Source organism: Rhineura floridana, chromosome 11, assembly GCF_030035675.1.
Source record: "Rhineura floridana isolate rRhiFlo1 chromosome 11, rRhiFlo1.hap2, whole genome shotgun sequence".
Lineage (NCBI taxonomy): Eukaryota > Metazoa > Chordata > Lepidosauria > Squamata > Rhineuridae > Rhineura > Rhineura floridana.
Window position 1 is genome coordinate 61,995,739 of NC_084490.1, and position 22,862 is coordinate 62,018,600.

Sequence of the window (22,862 nt, forward strand, 5' to 3'; positions counted from 1 at the left end):
TCAAAGGGGGAAAAGTTATAACTTTTTTTAAAAAAACATTCCTACTAGTGAATGGGGAAAGGGTAAATGAGGAGGTCTTGGATCCCCAAATTGAGCAACCTCTGAATTATCTGAGCCAAAGCACTGTATTACAAAATGTCACATTGGGATCTGAACTCAATCTTGAGGCTGACCCCTACTGGAAACCAACCCTGACGGATACTGCTCATTTACGATTGATGAAGGCCCATCTGTCTTTAAATTTATTGTAATGTTGGTTCTCTCTTTTTTAATAAGGATGGTGAATGCACCCCTGCCTTTCCAAAGAACAGAAATTTCAGGAAGCATCTGTGGCTAAGTGTGTTTTTACCCAGCTTAGGATGATATAGCAGGTCAGATGGATGGAAGGTCACTTGCCCTGATTTTACACCTGGATTGGATTACTGAAATGTGCTCAATGTGTCGTCGTCTTGTCTTTGAAGAGTCTCCAGACTCAGCTAGTCTAGAATGTAGCAGGAAGACTGTTTCTAGGTGTTCGCTCTTGGGAATGTGTAACACCTATATCTCAAAAGCTTGCTTATGCAGACAAAAAAAGAAAAACACTTTCCATAATAGTCAGTTGGTGATCTGTTTTAATTTTGGTGTGTTTTTTATTGTAATTGTTGTTACTGCTCTGATTGTTTTTAAATGAAATTGTGGTATACAAATATTTTTTTATAAATAAATAGCTGCAGTGACTTCCAGTTCATTTTGGGGGATGATGTAAGATGTTTGTTATTATCTGTAACCCCTTAAATGCCTCAGTTCCAAGATACCTAGTTGAATATATTTATTGATCCAGTGAGCATTACTGTTCCAAGATACCTTAAGCACTATTTCCTCCCATATGAGCCTGTCTGTTCCTCTAAGGAAGCCCTTCTCTGTGTTGCACTCAGTGTTGAAGGTGCAGTTAGCTGGGATGCCAAAGCTGGTCTTCTCTGTATTTGCAGCTAGGCTGTGGAACTCCCTCTCTAGAGGAGGTCCATTTGACCCCTTTTCCCATAGCCTTCCAAGATGTTTTTGTTCTGGAAAGCATCTGACTTATCAGATTGAGGAGTTTAGTGAACTGATCCCTTGAGTTTAAGATGTTTTATCTGTTGTGACTGTCTCCTGGTTTTGTTGATATATGTGCTAATTTTTATGAGCTCTTTTCATGGGTGTTTTTTTAATTTATCCTGAGCATTGTGCTTTTCATGGAAGGGTGGAATATAAATATTACAAATAAATATTCAAATTTATAGTAAAAAATGCCCTTTTTTGTACATGAAGCCAACTTGCCATATGCACAAAATGAGCAGGATATAGTTTCTGCATGGGATGAGCAGACCGTCATGGTCTAAGTGTTTGGCTTGATGAGGTGTTGACGATGCATGTTGACTATGAGAAATTGCTGGCAAATCTGCACAGCCTAACAAGAATGAGAGGAAATTCAGTGCCAGTTTGATTCAAGCAAGCTGGAGAGCACTGAAGTTTAGGGTTTCATTAGTCCACTGAACCATACAGAGTCTGAATTAAGGGTTCATGGCAAAACTAGCATAGGTTTGGATAGGCCTCCAGAGGATGGATATCTTTTTTCTGAATGACTTTATGATCAATATATTTCTAGGCATATCAGCAGGCATATCTAATAAATCTCAACACCTACTTTTTTCTTGACATTAACAGTTTGTGGGCTTCGAAATAACAGATCGACAGTATCACCAAGAATAACTGGAGGAGTTGCTACTTCAGCTGCTACTTCAGGGTCTGGAGAATGGCCATGGCAGGCCAGTCTACAGCAGAATAACATCCATCGTTGTGGTGCAACACTAATCAGTAACACGTGGCTTGTGTCTGCAGCTCATTGCTTCAGAGAGTAAGTTTCAAACTGGAATAAGATACAGTATGCATTGACTTATGTGTCGTGATATTGGCTGAAGTATAATATTAAGCATATTTGACTCTCTGATGACATCCAGAGATTTCTTGCTGACCTGTTTGAGCACAGTATGGAGCTGCTCATCGAGCTTACCTTGTGGAATGAACTTCCCATGGAGAGATCACATGAGCTATAAGTATGGGTTGTTTCTGTCAGCAGTTGAAAACGTATCTTTACCCAGGTATTTTCCTGGGCATTAATAGCAATTCCTGGCATTCCTCATTACTGTGATATTTTAATGTTTGTTGTGACTGGTATTTTAATTTTGTTTTATTGAGTTGGTTTTATTGTTGTTGTTTGTGAACTATCTTGGCATTCTTGAAATAAAAAGCGGTATATCAGTTATTTGAATAAAATAAATAGCCCAATGTTGTCTGACTAGCATCAGCTCTCCAGAGTTTCAGGCAGTGGTCTTTCTTATGACATGGCATGATCCAACCACTGAAACTGGGACCTTATGCATGCTGAGCATGTGACCTACCATGAGCTATGGCTCCTCCACAGCATATTCTTCTAGAAATTTTTTTAGTTTTTATAAAAATCAGGAAAACTAAGATGCGCTACTGCAACCAGAGCTGAGGCCTAACCTGCAAATGAAGTGTATTTGCATGAATCCCCACCCCCACTTTGTTTTACGAAAAGCAGCTGCAGGGTTTCATCTTTGATCCTAGCCCACATTGCTTCCGACACCTACGTGTTGCGATAGCTGGGAAAGAACAACGAATGGAGGCAAAAGCATTAAGTAGCCCTTTCCCCAGTTTGCTGGTCTTTCATTCAATACTTCAGCCTCTGCAACTGGTTTTGATTTAACGCCATCACCACAAAAGGGGGAAATCCAGTAATTTGGGCGCAACTGATATCTGAAACATGGCTCTTATCCAGAGCAGAGTACTCCATGCCACTGTAACTCAAATTCAGAATATATGATATAAACACATACTGTATGCACGTATCTACTTTGTGCAGCTTCATCTGCTTTCATGTAGGGTTTTTTTGATGGAGGGTGGGAGAGCCTAAAGATTTTGGCTTTAGCCAGAAACACATGTTGTAGCGAGCAAACACTGGATTCCCAATATTGTGTTTTCTTCATAACACTGATGTGGGGGTAAATATTTGCAGGGTAGAATCAGTGGGATGCTTAACCTTTGCCCCACTTGAGAATCCTATCCTGTAAGCAACATCTCCCCCCCCCCACATTTATACAGCTCTTCCCTAGCTGGACTCTCATCTGGCAGATCCAATTTGTGGAGAAAAATCAGCAGGCATGGGGAGGGTTTAAGCAACCTGATGCTTTTCTGAAAATCCCCTTCCACTATTTGCATTAGCTCATCACATACGCTTTGAGAGCATGTGTGCTGACAAAGAACTCAGTAGAATCAGAGAGACAGATATTAATAGCAATGGTAGAGGGATAAGTAGCAGCATGTACAGGGAAAGAACATTCCACCCACTCAAGTGGAGGTCCTGCCCAAACCCTCCTTTTGTGTCTGGGTCTTCACCAGACACAGTAACATATTTCCAGAGCCTTGCACAACCATGAGGACAGTAGCCTGTTGCTTTTTTTTTTTTAAAATGAAGACAACCAAGAATCTCAAAATGCCAACTGGTACATCTCAAATAGTTCCATAGGAGCTAGAATATATGTAGCCCTTCCCATGTGCTTTCTACTGTGAAGAGTAGTCTTTCTGTTGTGGACTATGCATGAACAATTTCAATAATGTTACTCACCATGATTTGTTGCTTTTTCAGGGCAAGAAATCCTCACATATGGTCTGTTACCTTTGGGACGTATTTAAGGCCTCAGTTAATGGTACGACTTGTCAAAACTATTATAGTTCATGAAAAGTACCATTATCCAGCCCATGAATATGACATTGCTGTTCTGCAATTGGCTAAACGTGTGGAGTTTACAACTGCTGTTCATCGGGTCTGCCTTCCAGATTCAAGCGAGATTTTTCCATACGATATAGATGCTGTTGTTACAGGATGGGGAGCAGTTAGTAATGATGGTAAGCAAATCGACTTAGAAGAAGACAGTATTTTATATGATAACATTAATGGCTGGTAGTGGGAGAAGAGGAGTTATTTTTCATCATTGCTGATACTTATGAGGGAAGATGGGGTGGGGACTCTTTTTTGCATGAGAGCTGATCGGAAAGTTGGACTTACTGTGAAGTGTCCTTAAGGTCAGCGGAGAGTGGAGCAGATAGGAATGGGTTAACTCCTCCTAGTCAGCACTATAAAAAAAGTTTAGTTGGTGGCCGGCCAGAAGGAGGAAACCTTCTCCTGTCCTCCAGTTTGTGACACAGCTGTAAAAAACCGAATACTGAGCAGCCAGCCATTCTACCTACATGAACTTGAACCTTGAACAGCGGCTAGAATAAGAACAAACATTAACAAATCAGCAGACAGTGTCAGGAATGGACGTAGGGGGCCCTTACTGCGCTATCCAGAGTGTGAGCGGTGGTCGCCTGAGGGTTTCTGGAGAGGTGATATGGAAGTAGCAGCCACTGCAGGGCTCTTGAGTGGAAGCACACCCGTGGCACTGAGTCTATGGCCGCTATCCTGGAGCCCTGCAGCTGTGCCAATGCCATCAGAGGAGCCTGGCTGCCTTGCAGGCACGTGTGCAGCTGGCACAGGAGCTTGTCCGTGCATTCGGTGGACAGGAAGAGCTTGCTTTGAGCTATGTCGATGACCTCTCCCAGATTTTGAAGGTGCTGGGTGGGGATAAGATGGCTCTTGTCCCTGTTGATGATGAAGCCATGGTTCTCCAGACAATGGATGGTCGTCTCAAGAGCCTGTTGCACCATCGCTGAGGAGGCCCTCTCTAGAAGGTCATCCAGGTAAGGATATACGTGGACTCTCTGAGTGTGAAAGTGTGCCACTACTGCTACCATGATTTTGGTGAACACCTATGGGGTCGAGGCGAGGCCAAAGGGCATGGACCTGTATTGGTACTGGTGGTGCCCGTGCACAAAGTGGAGGAAGCATTGGTGCTGTTGGAGAATGAGGACATGCAGGTATGCCTGTATGAGATCTACAGATCCCAGGAAGTTCCCTGGTTGAATGGCTTCTGCAATAGACCTGAAAGTCTCCATCTTGAAGTTCTTTGTCCACAGGAAGCAGTTCAGGAACTTTAAATCCAAGATGGTGCTGTAATTTCCATTGCATTTAGGGACTATAAAGAACACAGAGAAGATTCCTTAGGATGATTGATGCTCGGGCACAGGTTCTATGGTGCCTATCTTGAGGAGGTGAGAGATGGCATCAAGGGTTCTCTGCATCATCTCTGGCTGATGTGACTGAGCAGCTGTTCTCCATCTGTCCTGCAGGATGGTGACAAACTCTAGGGAGTAGTCAGACTGGATGGTGCTCAGTATCCACTTGTTTGAGGTAGCGGCCACCCAGGCATGTGCAAAAAATTGAAGCCTGCCCCCCACCTAGGCCATGCTGGTGTCATGCTTGGCTTTACTTGACACTGGGCTTGAGGTTTTGATGATGTTTGTTGCCTCTCCCTCCACTGGAGAAGAGTGTGGAATGGGTGCACTGACAGGAGGAATTCCAGGAAGAGTTCTAGGACCCATGGAACTGTCGAGTAGTCCTGTAGGTAGTTGGATAGTCCTTGGGGCAAAAGGAATGTGAAGTCTTCTTATTGGACTTGTTATTCTTCCTGGGAGCAGAAGGAAGAGCCTTCTTTTTATCCTTGGTCTCCACCAGGTGGTACTCTAGAGACTTGCCAAAAAGTTGAACACCCAAGTAAGGCAGAGCTGCAAGGCTGGCTTTGGAGTGATGGTCCAGTTCCCACTGTTTCAGCCAGATATTGGGTGTTACTACCACTCCATATTCAGGTGCTCATGCTGAGTACTGTAGGCTGTCCAAGGAAGGATCCGCTAGGAATTCAGCTGTTTTTGCCAATTTGTGTAGCCTCTCCCTGACGTGCCTGGCGTCAGGAGGCACTTCTGTTAGAAGTGCTTTAGCTCATTTTACCATAGCCCGTGCCAGGCAAGAGTTGGGTGCCAAAGCTCTCATGGCCAATGTGAATGCTTCATGTGCATATTTTCAGATAGCCTCACTGCGCCTGTCACTTTGGTATGAAAGAGTATCCACTCCTTCTTTGGGGATAGCTGTCTTGGGTCTGAGGGCAGATACAGGCTCGTCAATGGCCGGGACTTGAAAGGTTGCCATGGTCGTGGCAGGAAATTCATATAGCTTTTTGGTCAGGGCATGAGGAACTTTGGATTTGGCTGGATGATCCCATTCTTCCTTAACAATGTCCTTGAAGAACTTTGGAAAGGGAATGGCCACCTTCTTATCCCCTGATCTGGGGAAGACGTCTGAAGATCCCTGTTCCCCTTTCTCTAGTTCACCCTCCTGAAAAGTTTCCTTAGGAGGGTCTAGCTGAAGGCAGGCCATAGCCTTAGAAATCAAAATAGGATAGGAGTCAGGAGAATACAATCTTTTATGCACCAGGGATGGCATGGGGGAATCCTCCCCTGAGAGTTCCCCCTCTTCCATCTCTGAGTCTGATGCAGCAGATGATGGGGGGCACCCTCCCCCAGGAGTTTGGGCTAAGGGAAAGGCAGTCAGGTGGGAACCCAGAACTGGAGCATCTTTTGTGTTTATCTTTGTGAGGTTTAGGCTTCTGTAAGGAGCCCCTTCTTTTGCTCTTCCCCCTTCCTCTATCTGGGCTGGCATCCAAGGAGGAGGAAGAGGGGGAGAAAAATGAGAAGTAATTGTTGTGTAAATTTGTGTATTTGTTAAGCAGAGAACAACAGCAGTGTGAAATGCGTGTGTGCCAGTGTGTGTGTTTACCTAAGAAAGCAGGCTTTTTACCTTGCCTTGAGATCACTGAGACTTAAGACAGTAAAATAAGAAAAGCTACTTTATCTGGATGAGGGAGATCCCAGAAGACTTTAAGGGTGTCATAATTATCACCCTTTTAAAGAAGAGTGATAGAACAGATTGTGGGAACTATCGGTAAAATCCTTGCAAGGATCCTCGCAAATCACCTCCTGCCGATCTCAGAGGATGTCCTCCCCAAATCTCAAAATGGTTTCCGCCCTTCCAGGGGGACAGTGGACATGATCTTCACTGCACAACAGGTTCAAGAAAAATGCCGAGAGCAGAATCGACCTTTATATATGGTGTTTATTGATCTGACTAAGGCCTTTGACACTGTGAATCGATCCACTCTTTGGACCATCCTCCTGAAAACTGGATGCCCTGATAAATTTGTGAATATTTTGCGACTCCTTCATGACAACAACAATTTTGGACAACAATGGCTTTCAGAGCAATCCATTCCGAGTCAGATCAGGCATAAAACAGGGATGCATCATTGCTCCTACCTTATTTGCTACCTTCATTGCTATGATTCTACACCTTATTGAGGGGAAACCTCCTACTGGTGTGGAAATCATGTATCGAAGAGGCTGAAAGCAAAAAGTAAGGTAATGTCAACTTCTGTCGTAGAACTTCAATATGCCGATGATAATGTAGTCTCTGCACATTCAGAGAAAGATCTTCAAACTATCCTAAATGTCTTTGCAGAAGCTTATGGAAAGCTTGGCCTCTCACTTAATATTAAAAAAACCAAAGTGCTTCATCAACAGGTGCGAACTAGTTCCTCTGTAGCACCATCAATCCAGCTTAATGGTGTGATGTTGGAGAACGTTGATCACTTCCCCTATCTTGGCAGCCATCTCTCTGTAAAAGCTGACATCAGTGCTGAAATTCAACATCGTCTGAGCTCTGTGAGTGCCGCATTCTCCTGAATGAAGCATAGAGTGTTCGAGGATCGGGATATTTGCAGGGAGACCAAAATGCTTATTTACAAAGCCATTGTACTACCGACCTTACTGTACACCTGTGAAGCATGGACCATCTATAAATGCCACTCCCAACTTCTTGGAAGATTCCACCAACGCTGCCTCCGGAATGTTCTGCAAATTACTCGGGAGGACAGATGGACTAATGTTAGCATTTTGGAAGAAGCAAAGACTACCAGTGTTGAAACAATGATCCTTCAACTTCAACTTCACTAGACTGGCCATGTTGTTTGAATGCCTAATCACCGTCTTCCAAAGCAGCTCCTTTACTCCCAACTTAAGGATGGAAAACAGAATATTGGTGGACTGCAAAAGAGGTTTAAAGATGTTCTTAAAGCGAATCTAAAAAAATGTAACATGAACATCAAGAACTGGAAAGTCTTGGCCCATGAACGTCCCAATGGAGGTTGGCTATTATCAAAGGTGCTGCGGACTTTGAAGAAGCACGAATACAGGGCGAATGGGACAAACGAGCTAAGTGGAAGGCACATCAAACAAATCCTCATCACGACCATCTTCCATCTGGAAACCTATGTCCTCACTGTGGGAGGCTGTGTGGATCCAGAATTGGCCTCCACAGTCACTTACGGACCCACTGTTAAAGACCTTATCTTGGAAGACAATCTTGCTTGGCCACAAGTGATCGTCAATGAAAAAATGACATAGCAGATGGAAAGGCATACCTAGTTCGAACTAACTAAGTAAGTTGGAGGCGCAGCGCCCAGGCTTGGGAGTTGCCCTCATGGCTAGGAGAGAGCAGAGACAAAGGTGTCTCCTCTCTCTCTGACAGTCGAAGAAGAGAAGAGAGGAAAGGGTGGAAGGAGGAGGGGCACATAAGCTTCCCTTTAGACATATCAGTCTAACAATGGAAGGAAGTCAGTCAGAGCATAAAGGTAAAGGTAATCAAGCCTATCCATCTGGATGACCCGAACTCTATCTCCCTTCTGGAACATAAAAAGAAAACAGGAGTTGCTCTTGCCACACTTCCAACAGTAATCATGGCAGAGTGCACTGGAGTGTTTGGAGCTTTTCCCCCCTATGTGCATGGGCCCAACACTTGGCTAAGGAAGCCCCCGCCTCCCTCTTCATGGCATTGTTAAGCCTGGCCAGCATGGCCGAAGAGGTAAAGTTGAGATTTGGAGCACTTTTTTTTTCTGCCGGAGTACCATGTGCATCTTCCCCTCCCCCTGGCTGAGTAGAAGGGAGCTGAGAAAATGAAACTATTTCAGGCAGGGAGTCTTGCAGGCTACCTGCCACTGAGGTGAGGATGACTATGTGATTGCTTAACTGAGAAGTAGATTCCCCCCTGCTCAGGGAACCAGCTGAGGCACGAGATGGGCTGTCTCTTCCCCCACGCATAGTTAAAATCGCAGCTGAAAAGGGAAGAGGCTGGGCTGGAGCTTCCCCCCCCAATAAGAAAAGCTGAGTGGCTTTACTGGAAAACAAGGTGGCAAGGAGGCCAATCGCGTGTTGTGGAAGCCCATTGCCCCAGGGGGTTTCTGAATCAACAAAAAGCCTTGGATAGCAAGAGACCAATCCCTGCTCCTCCCAGGTTCTTAAGTGGCAATGCTCCTGAAAGCTTCCCTCTCCTTAGGACCGCAGAACAGTGTTCCAATAAAGGACAGCAGGGGGGCACGAGACAGATCCTGGCTTCTGCTGCGCCCTGGCGCTTCCCGCGCCACTTCAGAAAAACAATCCCTCTCTTCCTCCCTCAAATCTGCCTATTCACTTAGGGCAGGAAGTGAAAGAAGGGAGGGGCAGAAGTCTGTGCACTGCAACTCCAGTTGATGACAATAAACTCTCTGAGAAGAGCAGAGAAAATAACTAATCTGTTTCTGATTCTCTTATGGGGACCAAGGAGGAATAGGCTGACTCTGTTGCTCGCTGAACAGTCCAAAATGAGAGCGGGAGGTTTCCTCCTCCTTCTGGTTGGTCACCAACTAAACTGTTTTTATAGTGCTGACTCTGCCTCCAGGAGGAGTTAACCCATTCTTGTCTGCTCCACTCCTCCACTGACCGAGAAGTTAAACTACCAGTTGCCAGTTTGAAACTGTTCTTTGGGCTATGCTGAAATTGTGTATGCATGTGCACACTTCTCTTATCTGCCCCCTATCCCCATCCAATTCTACATATGGTTTTTTGAACCTTGTACAGGGAGTGGCTAGTCAGGGATAACAGAGTGAGTGACAGGCTGCTGAGAGCTGCTGATTTCTGTGGAGATGAGAAAATGCTGAGTAAGGAAGAGAATGAAATTGCCAAACTATCAGAGTAGCAAGGGACAAAGTAAGAGAGGAATGCAGGCTGAACAGAAGGAAGAAATTTTAACCTGAGTGGAAGGAGAAATAATGGAGCCTAGAACGGAAACAGCAAGGGGAATGGCTCAGCTGCACAAACACAAATATCTTTCCCCTCTTCTCCCCACCTTCTCCTTTCCCATCTCTTAGCAGGAGACTTGCAATCACTACTGCTATCCTGACAGAATCTTTATTCAGGTTTAGCAGCTGTGGTTAATCTTAAATTTATTCTGTGTCTTGCCTAACATAAAGCAAATAATTGGATGTACTAATGAATTTTTTTGTTTAGGTAAAACCCCTAATGTTCTTCAGGAAGCAACAGTGAAACTTATAGACTCCAACACTTGTAATAGAAAAGAAATATACAATGGGGCCATAACACCTGACATGCTGTGTGCTGGGTACCTGGAAGGAGGAGTAGATTCCTGTCAGGTATGTGTAGACTAATTGGGAAGGAGGGCAGGATATACATTCAATTCATAATAATCTCATCTGCTAAAATTAATTCCCTCTAAACAGAGGTGACATTTCTGCAGGAAGATTCTGTATAAGGAAGCATCATCCTGTTCTCAGTATGGAGACCATAATCAAGCCTCTCTACTTATTTTTATTTATTAAAAATATTTATAACCTCTCCGTTAATACAGATACAAAACACAAAACAAAAACCAATCAAATCATATAATAGAGCAATATGTACTAAAATACACCATCAAACAAATAAATCAGCTAACCCCTTATAGACCCAGTCGATCATTGTGCTCTGCAGGTGAGGGCCTCCTGCAGATACCATCTTATCAGGAGGTCCGTTCTGCACAACACAGGAAACCGACCTTTAGTGTGGCGGCACCTACCCTGTGGAATTCCCTCCCCTTAAATATTAGGCAGGCGCCATCTCTGTTATCTTTCCGGCGCCTATTGAAGGCTTTCCTCTTTCAACAAGCCTTTTAAGTAGAGACCTTATCCCAGTCTGCGTCTGTGTTGGAATTGCTTTTAATATTTTTTTTAAAACACATTTTTTTTCTAAACAATATGTTTTTTTTAACCCTTTTTATTTAAGAAGTTTTTAAAGCTTTTTTAAAGAATGTTTTTAAAGTTGATTTCTTTTAATGTATTTTAAGGTCTGTTTTTATGTTTTAAAGTGCTTTTACTGCTTTTGTTTGCCGTCCTGGGCCCCTTGCTGGGAGGAAGGGCACGATATAAATTTAATAATAATAAAAAAAACAAAAGAACAGAGGACTTAGAGGTGGAAGTCCTTAAACCAGTGAGCCCTGAATTGAGCCTGCACTTCCATTCAAGGCATTTCCAGGACTGGAAGGTCCCAAGCTCATATCAGCCTTCTGTAGTGTGTGCTTCTCTAGAGAAGCTTTCATTCAGTTCATCTCCTCTCCTTTTCTGCCCCTTGATTTCTCCTGTTTCCTTTTATTTTGGATTGTACTGATGTCAATGTTATATCATACACCACCAGACCTGCATCCTTCCCTGACAGGAACCCTATGGCCTTCACACCTCATACTAGGGATGGGATCCGTTGGCCAGTGCTGGTTCGAAAGCATTCCATCAGCCTAACAGGCTGGTATTGATTTAAATTCATTCTATGTCCACATAGCCTGGATCCATTTCAGTGGGTTCAGGCCTGGTTTTGGCACAGAAACAGCCTTGGTTGCCCTGTATGATGACCTCTGTCGGGAAAGAGACAGAGGGAATGTGACTCTGCTGATTCTCCTTGATCTCTCAGTGGCTTTCGATACTGCCGACCATGGTATCCTTCTGGGAAGACTGGCTGAGTTGGGAGTGGGAGGGACTGCATGGCGGTGGTTCCGCTCCTACTTGGCGGGTTGGCTCCAGAAGGTGGTGCTTGGGGAACATTGCTTGGCACCCTGGACTCTTCAGTATGGGGTTCTGCAGGGGTCAGTTCTGTCCCCCATGCTCTTCAACATCTACATGAAACCATTGGGTGCAGTGATCCGGAGCTTTGGAGTGCATTGCCATCAGTATGCTGATGACACACAGCTCTATTTTCCCTTTTCATCTTCTTCAGGTGAGGCTGTCAATGTGCTGAACCAGTGCCTGGCAGCGACAATGGACTGGATGAGGGCTAATAAACTGAGGCTCAATCCAGACAAGACTGAGATGCTGCTAGCAGGTGGTTCTTCTGACCGGATGGTGGATGTCCAACCTGTCCTGGAAGGGGTTGCACTCCCCCTGAAGGAGCAGGTTCGTAGCTTGGGGGTTCTCCTAGAACCATCTCTGTCACTTGAGGCTCAGGTAGCCTCAGTGGCACGGAGTGCCTTCTACCAACTTCAGTTGGTGGCCCAGCTGCACCCCTATCTGGACAGGGATAACCTGGCTTCAGTTGTCCATGCTCTGGTAACCTGCAAGTTAGATTACTGCAATGCACTCTACATGGGGCTGCCTTTGAAGATGGTTTGGAAACTGCAGGTTGTGCAAAATGAAGCTGACAGCACTTGTCCCCTGAAGCTCCCCGCATTCCAGCTGACAGTGCTTGGTTCCTGAAGCTCCCCATGCTACAGATGATCTCCCCGCTGGCACCGTATTAGCAGAACGCTGAAAAGTGGGCCCGTACTTTATACAAAGGAGTCTCACAGAATAATGGTCTGATTCCAAATAACACTCAGCTGCTGTCCTGCAGGAACTCGAGGGACTCTTTCATTGAAGTACTGTAATTGAAAATTTCAGTTCAGAGCAATTCATGAATCTACCTATGGCTTACTCAGAACTCAGCATCCCTCTCTAATTAACTAGGCACAACTTGGTGGCAATAAGACGTTGACTCAGCAACTAACCCTTCCCCCTTGCCCAGTTTAAATAGGGCTGGGCGCCCCTCCACTTATGTGTACGCTGAGTCACAGTTGGAGGTGTGTAAGCGCTGACTTCTGAGCTGGGTTTGTTGAAACTCCTGCTGCATCCGCCTCCTGGACCTGGGTGAAGGCGGGGCCTCAGCTTCAGTCCCGTTCACTCCCTGTGCGAGGGGAGAGCTGTCTTGCAGTGGTGCAGGCACAGGGGGGGCACTGCGTCAGGTGGTGGAGTGGGTGGCTGGTCCGGGGGTCTGTCCTGGGGGGGGTCTGGGATGGCTGGTGGGGACCCATCAGCATCCAAAGCAGGGGCTGTTTTGACATCTCCCCCTCTGCTGGGCCCTTCTCTGACAGGAATGTCTCAGTCCAAGTCTTCCTCGCCCCTGTCCTGCGTGTTGGTACATCCCCTACTAGCATTGCTCACGACAGCTGCAAATGTAATGATAAAGTAAAAAGTAAAGTGATGCACAACGGGGCAAAAAATCTTAATTTCACATTTATGCTCATGGAGTCTGAACTGGCAGTGACTGACCAGGAACAAGATGTGGGGTCTTACTGGACAGGTCAATGAAGATGTTGACCCAAGCAAAATCTAGGCTAAGGATCATTAGGAAAGGAAATGAAAATAAAACTGCCAATCTTATAATGCCATTATACAAACCTTTGGTGCAATCACACTTGGAATACTATGTGCCAGTCTAGTTGCCTCAACTCAAAAAAGATACTGTAGAGCTCAAAAAGGTTAAGAAAAGGGCAACCGACATTATCAAGGGGGTGGACCAGCTCTCCTATGTGGAAAGGTTACAACATTTGGGCTTTTTCATGTGAGTAAGAAGAGACATGATAGAGTTGTATAAAATTATGCATGGTGTGCAGAAGGTGGATAGAGAAATGCTTTTCCCCCTCTATCATAACACTAGCACTCTTTGACATCCAATGAAGCTGAACATTAAAATATTTGGGACAGACAAAAAAAGTATTTCTTCATACAGCATATAGTTAAATTATAGAATCTGTTTCTACAAGAAGTAGCAATGGCCACTAACTTGGATGGCTTTTAAAAAAGGGCTGAATAAGGCTATCCAGGGCTACTAGCCATGCTGACTATGTTCTACCTCCATTGCTGGAGACAGTATGCCTTTGAATGCCAGTTGCTGGGATTCACAAGTGGGGAACATGCTGCTGCACTCAGGTCCTGCTGTCAGGCTTCCCATAGCCATTTGGTTGACCACTGTGAGAAAAGGATGCTGGACTAGATGGGCCATTGGCCTGATCCAGCAGATTCTTCTTATGTTCTTATAAAATTCCTCATTTTTTTTGCTGCTGCTTCTCAACCACTGGGGCATAAGTAGCCCCCTGTAGAGGAAATCACCATGTTTATCTTGCCATGAACAAACCTTGGTTACAGTTCATGGTTAGTAAGGAGAGAACTTAACTCAGACATGGTTTCAGACAACATGCTAAGCCAAATCTTGGCTAAGCTTAGCATTGCCCCGGAGCAAAAATTCAATTACTCTATTCCTGTGATTGTAATTTGTTTTAAACTGTTTTAAATGTTGAATTTTAAGCTGTTGTAACCTGCTCTAGTACTTTAGGTTGAAGGGCAGGTAAGAAATAAAATAAACAACAATGATAAATACTAAAAAGGACCAGGGAGGAGCAAAGGGGTTGTGATCTCCTCTCGGAGCCCCACACGTTTGCACAGTCTTGGTAAGTCATAGTTTGGCTCACTGTGATGTGTGAACCAGGCTGTTGTTTTTGACCTCCCCAACTTTTCACTGTTTTTTCCCCTTGAAGATTCTAGGGGGAGTCATCATTATGTACATGACTCCTAGTCACCTAGCTCTTGGTATGGCAATGGCCTAGGCATTTGCATCTGAAGAAGTTTCCTGTCTGCACTGTTGGCTGATATGAGATCACCTAACTAAACCTGAAAATTATTTTTTATTTAAAATGTTATAACTCACCCTTCAATTAATGTGATTCCAGGGTGGGGTTCAATAATATAAATTAAAATCTCTCAATACAATCTTAAATAGAAAAATATAAAAGTAGTACATAAAATCACATCAGGAGCAGCAGTAAAAGGAATAATTAAAATCTGACCAGATGGTCATCCCCAACATAAAGGCCCAATGGAATAGGCAAGAGAAACTCATCAGCATCATTGCTAATTGTATTTCAAAAGGAAAGGCATTTCATCACGGAGCACCACCACAGAACCATCCCTCTTCCTAATGGCTGCATCATAGATGCCCTTTGGAAGCAGGACAACCAGGAGAGCATTAACTGCCAATCTTAATACAAGAGCAGATAGATATCAAGAGGAGACACTCTTAAAAATATCTAGGCCTCAAGCTGTCTAGGGCTTTACAAGTCATTTCTAGCACCTTGAATTTGGCTCAATAGCACACTGACAGCCAGTGCATCTCTGTCAGGATCGGTGCAATACGATCTCAAGGCACTGAACCAGTCAGCACCCTAGCTGCTGTATGTTGAAGTAATTGCAGCTTTTGAACCATCCTCAAGGGCACCCCCACAACTGCTGCATACACACCATACACTGAAAGCACACCCATCTTCCAAGAGTCCTGGGAACTGAGTTTCTCTCTCACAGAGGTTCAATTCCCAGAACACGTAACAAGCTAGTTTCCAGGATTCTTGGTGGGGGCAAGGATAGTCTTTAAATGTACGGTGTGTATGCAGCCTTAGAGAGCATCATAGTAATCTAGTCACATGATTACCAGCTTTTGAATCAAAGTGGCTAGGCTATATCTATCCAGGAATGTCCATAGTGGGCAAACCAGCCATAGCTTGAGAAAGGCACTCCTTGCCAGTAAGACTATCTGAGTGTCCAGCAACAGTGCTGGATCAAGACACACCTATGGACTAGAAACCTGTTCCTTCAAGGAATGTGGTTTTCTGTATGTAAACTTGCACTGGATCATAGACAGAATGCAAACAAGCAATAATAAAATGCTTCCTAATTATCTGTGAGGTGAAATATATTTTTATATACTGTCCATCTAAAATGGGCAAGGATATCTGCTGGAATCTCAGTAAGGTTAAAGCATTCCTTAAATCAAATGTATACAAGTCTAGTAAGTTTCCAGTCCATGGTGAAATTTTATAATTGTGTACCATGGAAGTGACTTTTCATTAGGCAATAAAGACAAGTCCCTTTCTACAAAAATATGTTTGATGTGCTATTTAAACTCCAGTTTATCCTTTAACTGCTGCCTTCCATTGAAATAATTAATGGAAAAGGTTTATATCAGATGCCAGTTTTGTAGAGCCAGGGACTTGAACTAGACAAAATCAATTGAGATTCACAATATGGGCAATCTAGTTTCTGGTATGTGCCATATTTTAAGCTAGAAGTAAAATATAAGTTCTCATCTGAACTGGAAGCATTTCTCTCTTTGTTCTCAACATGACAAAAGGTATGCTCCTTGGGACATGCATGTTTCTAAGGACAAAGAGTCATAGAATTGTAGAGTTGGAAGGAACGTATATGGCCATCCCCCTCGCTGGATCATCACCTTGCAGTGGTGAGTGGGCTTGAGTGTTCCAATGAACCCTGTGAGCAATGCTGTTGGGAGTCATGTACTCCCAGCAGGGTCACCCATGGTGGTAAGGTCAAGGGAGAGGAACCAGACAAGAACGATCCAAGAAACTCCTCAACAGCAGAACAGGCGGAGGATAACAATGTGTATGTTACAACGGCTGTGAAGGTGGATGAAGGCTGCAGCAGATAAAAGACTTCCAGTCATCGTGGTATCCATGCCATTGGATCAAAGCCTTTTTCTGTCAAGATTGTGTGTCGATCATTGTGCACCGTTCTCCCCACATAAAACAAATTCACGCACAGGCATCTTCCAACCAAATCAAAACAAACCAAAAGTCCCATGGTGATTGGCAAATGGCACCGGGGGCAGGACTGTGAAATCGGGAAGCCGCTAGTCATGGAGCAGCACATGGGCGGTGGATACAGACTCAGTCGTCCTGGCTCAAGCACCGAGGCAGTTGAGGAGTTCGGCAGCTATATCCACGACTGAGCAGTCCTATTCAGGATCTACTCTGCTCACCCCATATGGGGAGGAGGCTAGAAAAGGTGCCCTAAACATAGTCTGCCTCATCTCTCTCCCTGACTGGATCACCGCGTCCAGTGGGGTCACCACCTAGCGGTCACAAAAGACAAATGAACTTTGGAACATGGATTATACGGACATTGCTGGACAATACAGATAGTGAACGTCCTGAACGCAGGACTGCCATCATTGCAAGGGTGTTGAGACGTTTTAATATTGACATAGCAGCACTCCAAGAAACTCGAAGAGCAGGAGGGACAATTGAAGGAAGAAAATGGAGGTTATACCTTCTTCTGGAAAGGATTGCCTGAACAAGAACGACAAATACATGGAGTAGGATTTGCTATTAAAAATAATCTTGTGAAGTTCTTGTCAGAAGTTCCTACTGGCATTAATGAATGACTCTCAACTATCCGATTAAAATTTGCCAAAAACCAGCAGGCAACTATTCTAAGTGCTTATGCACCAACTTTAGATGCTGATGAAGACATCAAGGAAAATTTTTATACCCAGCTGGACACCATCTTATCAGAGATACCTAAGGAGGATTTTATCCTTCTGGGTGATTTCAATGCAAGAGTTGGGCGTGATTTTGATTTATGGCCAGAAACCATTAGGAAAGAATGAGTTGGCAATAGCAACCTGAATGGAATTCTAGGCTCCAAGGAAGAAAACCAAGAAATAAAATGAACATCCACGCCCTTCAAGATCCTATTAAGCGAGCTTGCTTTCAAACAACTCTCAAGAAACATCTACCTATGGAACTCCCTGAAAACGTTGAGGAACACTGGATTAAACCAAAGACTTCCATTATTGCAGCATGTGAACAAACTATTGGATACCAAACTAAGAAACATCAGGACTGGTTTGATGAGAATGATAGTGAGATTGAACATATCATTGACAAGAAAAGGAAAGCCTTCCAGATATGGCAAAAAGACATTAACTGTGCTTCTAAGAAAAAAATCTATGCCAGTGCAAAGGCTGAGGTCGAAAGAAGAACTAGAGAACTTAAGAACGCCTGGTGGATAAAGAAAGCTCAAGAAATCCAGCATTTTGCAGATGCTCATGATGCATGGGGCTTTTTTAATGCCACAAAGAACATCTACGGACCAACAAATTATGGTACAAATCCCTTACGTTCAATAGATGGTACCAAACTTCTAAAGGACAAATAGTCTATTGCACTGCGTTGGAAAGAGCATTACCACGACCTCCTTAATCGTAACTCTACTGTGGCTGAGGAGGTCTTCTCACAAATCCCACAACAACAAATTAGAGATGAGCTTGCAGTACCCCCTAATTTGGATGAATTCAGTAAAGCCATTAATCAAATGAAGAATAACAAAGCTAGTGGACCTGATGGGATTCCTGCTGAAATCTTTAAAGAAGGTGGGCCTGAACTTACACAACAACCTCATAAGCTCATCGAAAAAAACTGGATGAAGGAGGAGATCCCAGAAGACTTTAAGGATGCCATAATTATCACACTTTTCAAGAAGGGTGATAGAACAGATTGTGGGAACTACCGAGACATCTCTCTTCTAGATACCGCAGGTAAAATCCTTGCAAGGATCCACTCAAATCGCCTCCTACCTATCTCAGAAGACATCCTCCCTGAATCCGAAAATGGTTTCCGCCCTTCCAGGGGGACAGTGGACATGATCTTCACTGCACGACAGCTTCAAGAAAAATGTGGGGAGCAAAACCGACCTCTGTATATGGCGTTTATTGATCTGACTAAGGCCTTTGATACTGTAAATCGAACTGCTCTCTGGGCCATCCTTCTGAAAATTGGATGCCCTGATAAATTTGTGAATATTTTGTGACTCCTCCATGACAACATGACGGCGACAATTTTGGATAACAATGGCTCTCAAAGTGATCCATTCAAAGTGGGATCAGGCATCAAACAGGGATGCGTCATTGCTCCGACCTTATTTGCTATTTTCAACGCCATGATTCTACACCTTGTTGAGGGGAAACTTCCCACTGGCGTGGAAATCACCTATCAAACAGATGGAAAGCTTTTTAACCTCAGTAGGCTGAAAGCAAAAAGTAAGGTAATTACAACCTCTGTCATAGAACTTCAATATGCTGATGATAATGTAGTCTCCACACATTCAGAGGAAGATCTTCAAACTATCCTAAATGTCTTTGCAGAAGCATATGAAAAGCTTGGCCTCTCGCTTAACATCAAAAAAACCAAAGTGCTTCATCAGCAAGTGCGAACCAATCCCTCTGTAGCACCATCAATCCAGCTTAAAGGTGCGACGCTGGAGAATGTTGACCACTTTTCCTATCTTGGCAGCCATCTCTCTGTAAAAGCTGACGTCGATGCTGAAATTCAACATCGTCTGAGCTCTGCGAGTGCCACATTCTCCCGAATGAAGCGTAGAGTGTTCGAGGATCGGGATATTTGCAGGGAGACCAAAATGCTTATTTACAAAGCTATTGTACTACCGACCTTACTGTACGCCTGTGAAACATGGACCATCTATAAATGCCACCCCCAACTTCTTGGAAGATTCCACCAACGCTGCCTCTGGAAAATTCTGCAAATTACTTGGGAAGATAGGCAGACTAATGTTAGTGTATTGGAAGAAGCAAAGACCACCAGTGTGGAAACAATGATCCTCCAACACCAACTTCGCTGGACCGGCCATGTTGTTCGAATGCCTGATCACCATCTTCCAAAAGCAGCTCCTTTACTCCCAACTTAAGGATGGAAAACGGAATATCGGTGGACAGCAAAAGAGGTTTAAAGATGTTCTCAAAGCTAATCTAAAAAAATGTAACATGAGCATAGAGAACTGGGAAGCCTTGGCCCATGAGCTTCCCAATAGGAGGTCGGCCATTACCAAAGGTGTTATGGACTTTGAAGAAGCACGAGTACAGGGTGAAAGGGACCGAGCTAAGTGGAAGGCATGTCAAGCAAATTCTCATTGTGACCATCTTCCATCTGGAAACCTATGTCCTCACTGGGAAGCTGTGTGGATCCAGATTTGGCCTCCACAGTCACTTACGGACCCACTGTTAAAGACCTTACCCTGGGAGACAATCTTACTCGGCCACGAGTGATCGCCAATGATATGGCCATCGAGTCCAACCCACTGTTACCAAGATAAAATGTGAAATTTTATTCTTTTAAATAAAAATCCAATTTTGTTGAATTATAACCCCCCCCCCCCCAAATTTTGACACCATAAAAGATCTGTGCATATACATTTATTTTCTAAAATTATCAAGATCCGGCATCTGCATCCAAGTGGGACCTTACATGTTCTTTTTACAATGACAAAATAAAGAATCCATATAAAATCCTCCCATGGTTATGTTTTTATAGGGAAAACACCAGGAGGAAATATCCAGTTGATTTCATTTGCTTAATTGATGTATTTCGAGCTTTCTGCTTTTTTTCAAAATACACATTAAAATACAGTATTTTCTCCCATTACTGTATAATCGTCATTACCCATGGTATATAAAAACATCATATCCCAACTGTCTAATATTACATTCAGACATACATAACTTGAGTTTAGGACCCTGCTGTGGATCTTCACTTACCCATTTCTGGTCAGAGAATTGAACATGAGAACAGTCAATTTATCTTGTCTCCAGCAGAAGGCTGACTTGATCTTGTGGCAATCATAATGCTAGTCCTCACTACCTGGAACACGTTTCAACTTTTAAAAAAATATTAAAATGTATAGATTGGCTTCTAAGAGTCACTGAACAAACATTTAAATTAACCAGATAAACATGCCCTATGGGTGATATTCAATGCTATTCCTACTCAGAGTAAACCTACAAAAGTTAATCAATACAACTAACTTAGCTTCATTGATTTCAGTGGGATTACTCTGAGTAGGACTTAGATGAATACCACCCCAAGCATGCTTTTTTATGCTCTCTGTGAAATCCTCCATATGGATTCTGCATCTGTGCACAGCAATGTTTAAAATCTGGAGCCTAAACATACATTGTTTGCATCAAGACCTACCCCAAGAGCAGAGCCCATGCTCAAAAGGGTAAGGCCAGCACCTTCCCACTTATTTTCTTTCTGTCTGCCTTAGCAGCAGGAGCATTTGGGACTCGCATCAGGCCTCTCCCCTGCATTTTTTGTTTGTTTTTATTCTTCTCCTTTGTTTTTTCCTGCTTTTGCCATTTCTGTTTTATTTCTCTCCACACATCAGTGAGTATATGGCAGAACAGAAATCTTTTAAGACATGCTAAGCTATGTGGGCAAACTCCCCACCACTAATAGGCATGATACATAACTTATTTTTCAAGCCATTTCTTTTAATACAGTATTGATCTAATTCTAATTTAGAAGCGTCCTATTGAAACCTGCAGAATACCAGTTAAATTGCAAATCCAGTCTTAAGTAATTGCCCTTATAAACATAGCCATATGGAACCTCCTTACTCTTATTTCACCTCAAGGGCCCACACTTAGAATAAGTAACCATTATGTGACTAAAGGTTCTTGTTTAAAAATGTACAAATATATCCTATTAATAAGTCTACATTTTTTCTCACTGGCTTTGATCCAGAGATACACACATGAGTGAGTTGCCTGAACACTAGAGATGCATCTTTGCATGCACCTAGCACCCAACAGATGGCTGGCACTGTCAAAATGATCACACCAGTTGCCCTGTTTTGGAGAAGAAAGGGGCCTGAATCCAGACTTTGCCCTTCTTATACTGTGGAGGATGGTGGGCACACAAACATTCAGTCCACTCACCAAAATGTATTCTGCACTGCCTATGGTTTTTCTAATCCAGTGTTATGAATTGCAGTTCCAAATTCTAGATACAGAGATTCAATTTTAAGAACTGTATGCACTGCCTTCTTTTATGTGCCTAGTTATGGTGTAGTAGGCAATTCACAAACAATAATTTGATTCCTGGAACCCAGTGCATTTCCTGGCAAATGCATGGCTCTTTGATCAAACTGTTGCAAAATCTTCAAATAGTTATCCTGTTGCCTCTAGTTTTTGGGATATCTTTTTGTTTTTGCAAAACGCATAAACATGGGTAAGGAGGATGACAATGCCTGAAGCTACTTTTAACACTGACAAATGTATTTTAGTTTGATGCTGTTCCTTTAAATAATCTGCTGCTACTATTAAAAGAATATTTTATTCCTACTTAAAACTATTTTTTCCCTTCTAGGGTGACTCTGGTGGTCCACTGGTTACACCTGATTCAAGAAACATGTGGTATCTTGTTGGCATAGTGAGCTGGGGGGATGAGTGTGCAAAGCCAAATAAGCCTGGAGTTTACACACGAGTGATTTACTTTCGGGATTGGATTACTAAACATACTGGACTTTGATGCAAAAGTTGAATGTGTTTAAAACTATATAGGTGGTATGCAGGTCATACTTGTTTGTAACTTGCACAAAAGTACAGTGAATGTGTGAGTGTATCTGCCTTATTTCCAAAATTGCTGGCATTGGTCTGGCATGTTAAGTAATGGATGCAGACCATTAAAAAGTATTTATTTTGCCATAGTAAGACATTCTTTTCCCACGAAATCAGGGTAACTCTGCCTTTGCATAGCTTGAATTATTCCCTTCACTTCCTAGCTGTTCTCTATTCTCCCCTTCCCATTGCCATCATGGAGACTGTGTCTTAGTGAAGGACATTCTGAGTTCAGATAAGGAAGGCCTCATCTTCTTCTTCAGTCGCCAAGCAGCTACAACAGAACTCACAGAAAAGCTGAAGAGGACTATACAATATGGAACATTCTCTCTAGAGATGGAGCAAAGAGTTCCTGGGAGTGAAAAGCAGCAGTGTCTCACTGCAAGCCAGACAAGGCTATTATTACCTTTGATTTTATCATGCAACATCATTGATAGATTCCTATTTGCCTTACATCCAGAAAC

At 43.4% G+C, this 22,862-nt stretch overlaps 1 protein-coding gene across 3 annotated transcripts in view; it reads left to right on the forward strand.

Annotated features, from left to right (window-relative positions):
* LOC133365798 (transmembrane protease serine 11E-like) overlaps positions 1-22,485 on the forward strand; it is a 115,903-nt gene extending 93,418 nt beyond the window's left edge. For all 3 annotated transcript variants that reach the window (XM_061588049.1, XM_061588051.1, XM_061588052.1), the window contains 4 exons: positions 1,684-1,873; positions 3,686-3,945; positions 10,348-10,490; positions 22,148-22,485. In XM_061588049.1, the coding sequence (XP_061444033.1) occupies positions 1,684-1,873; positions 3,686-3,945; positions 10,348-10,490; positions 22,148-22,309 (755 nt within the window). In that variant the 3' untranslated portion in view covers positions 22,310-22,485. The remainder of the gene's footprint in view (positions 1-1,683; positions 1,874-3,685; positions 3,946-10,347; positions 10,491-22,147) is intronic.
* Positions 22,486-22,862: the final 377 nt, after the last annotated feature.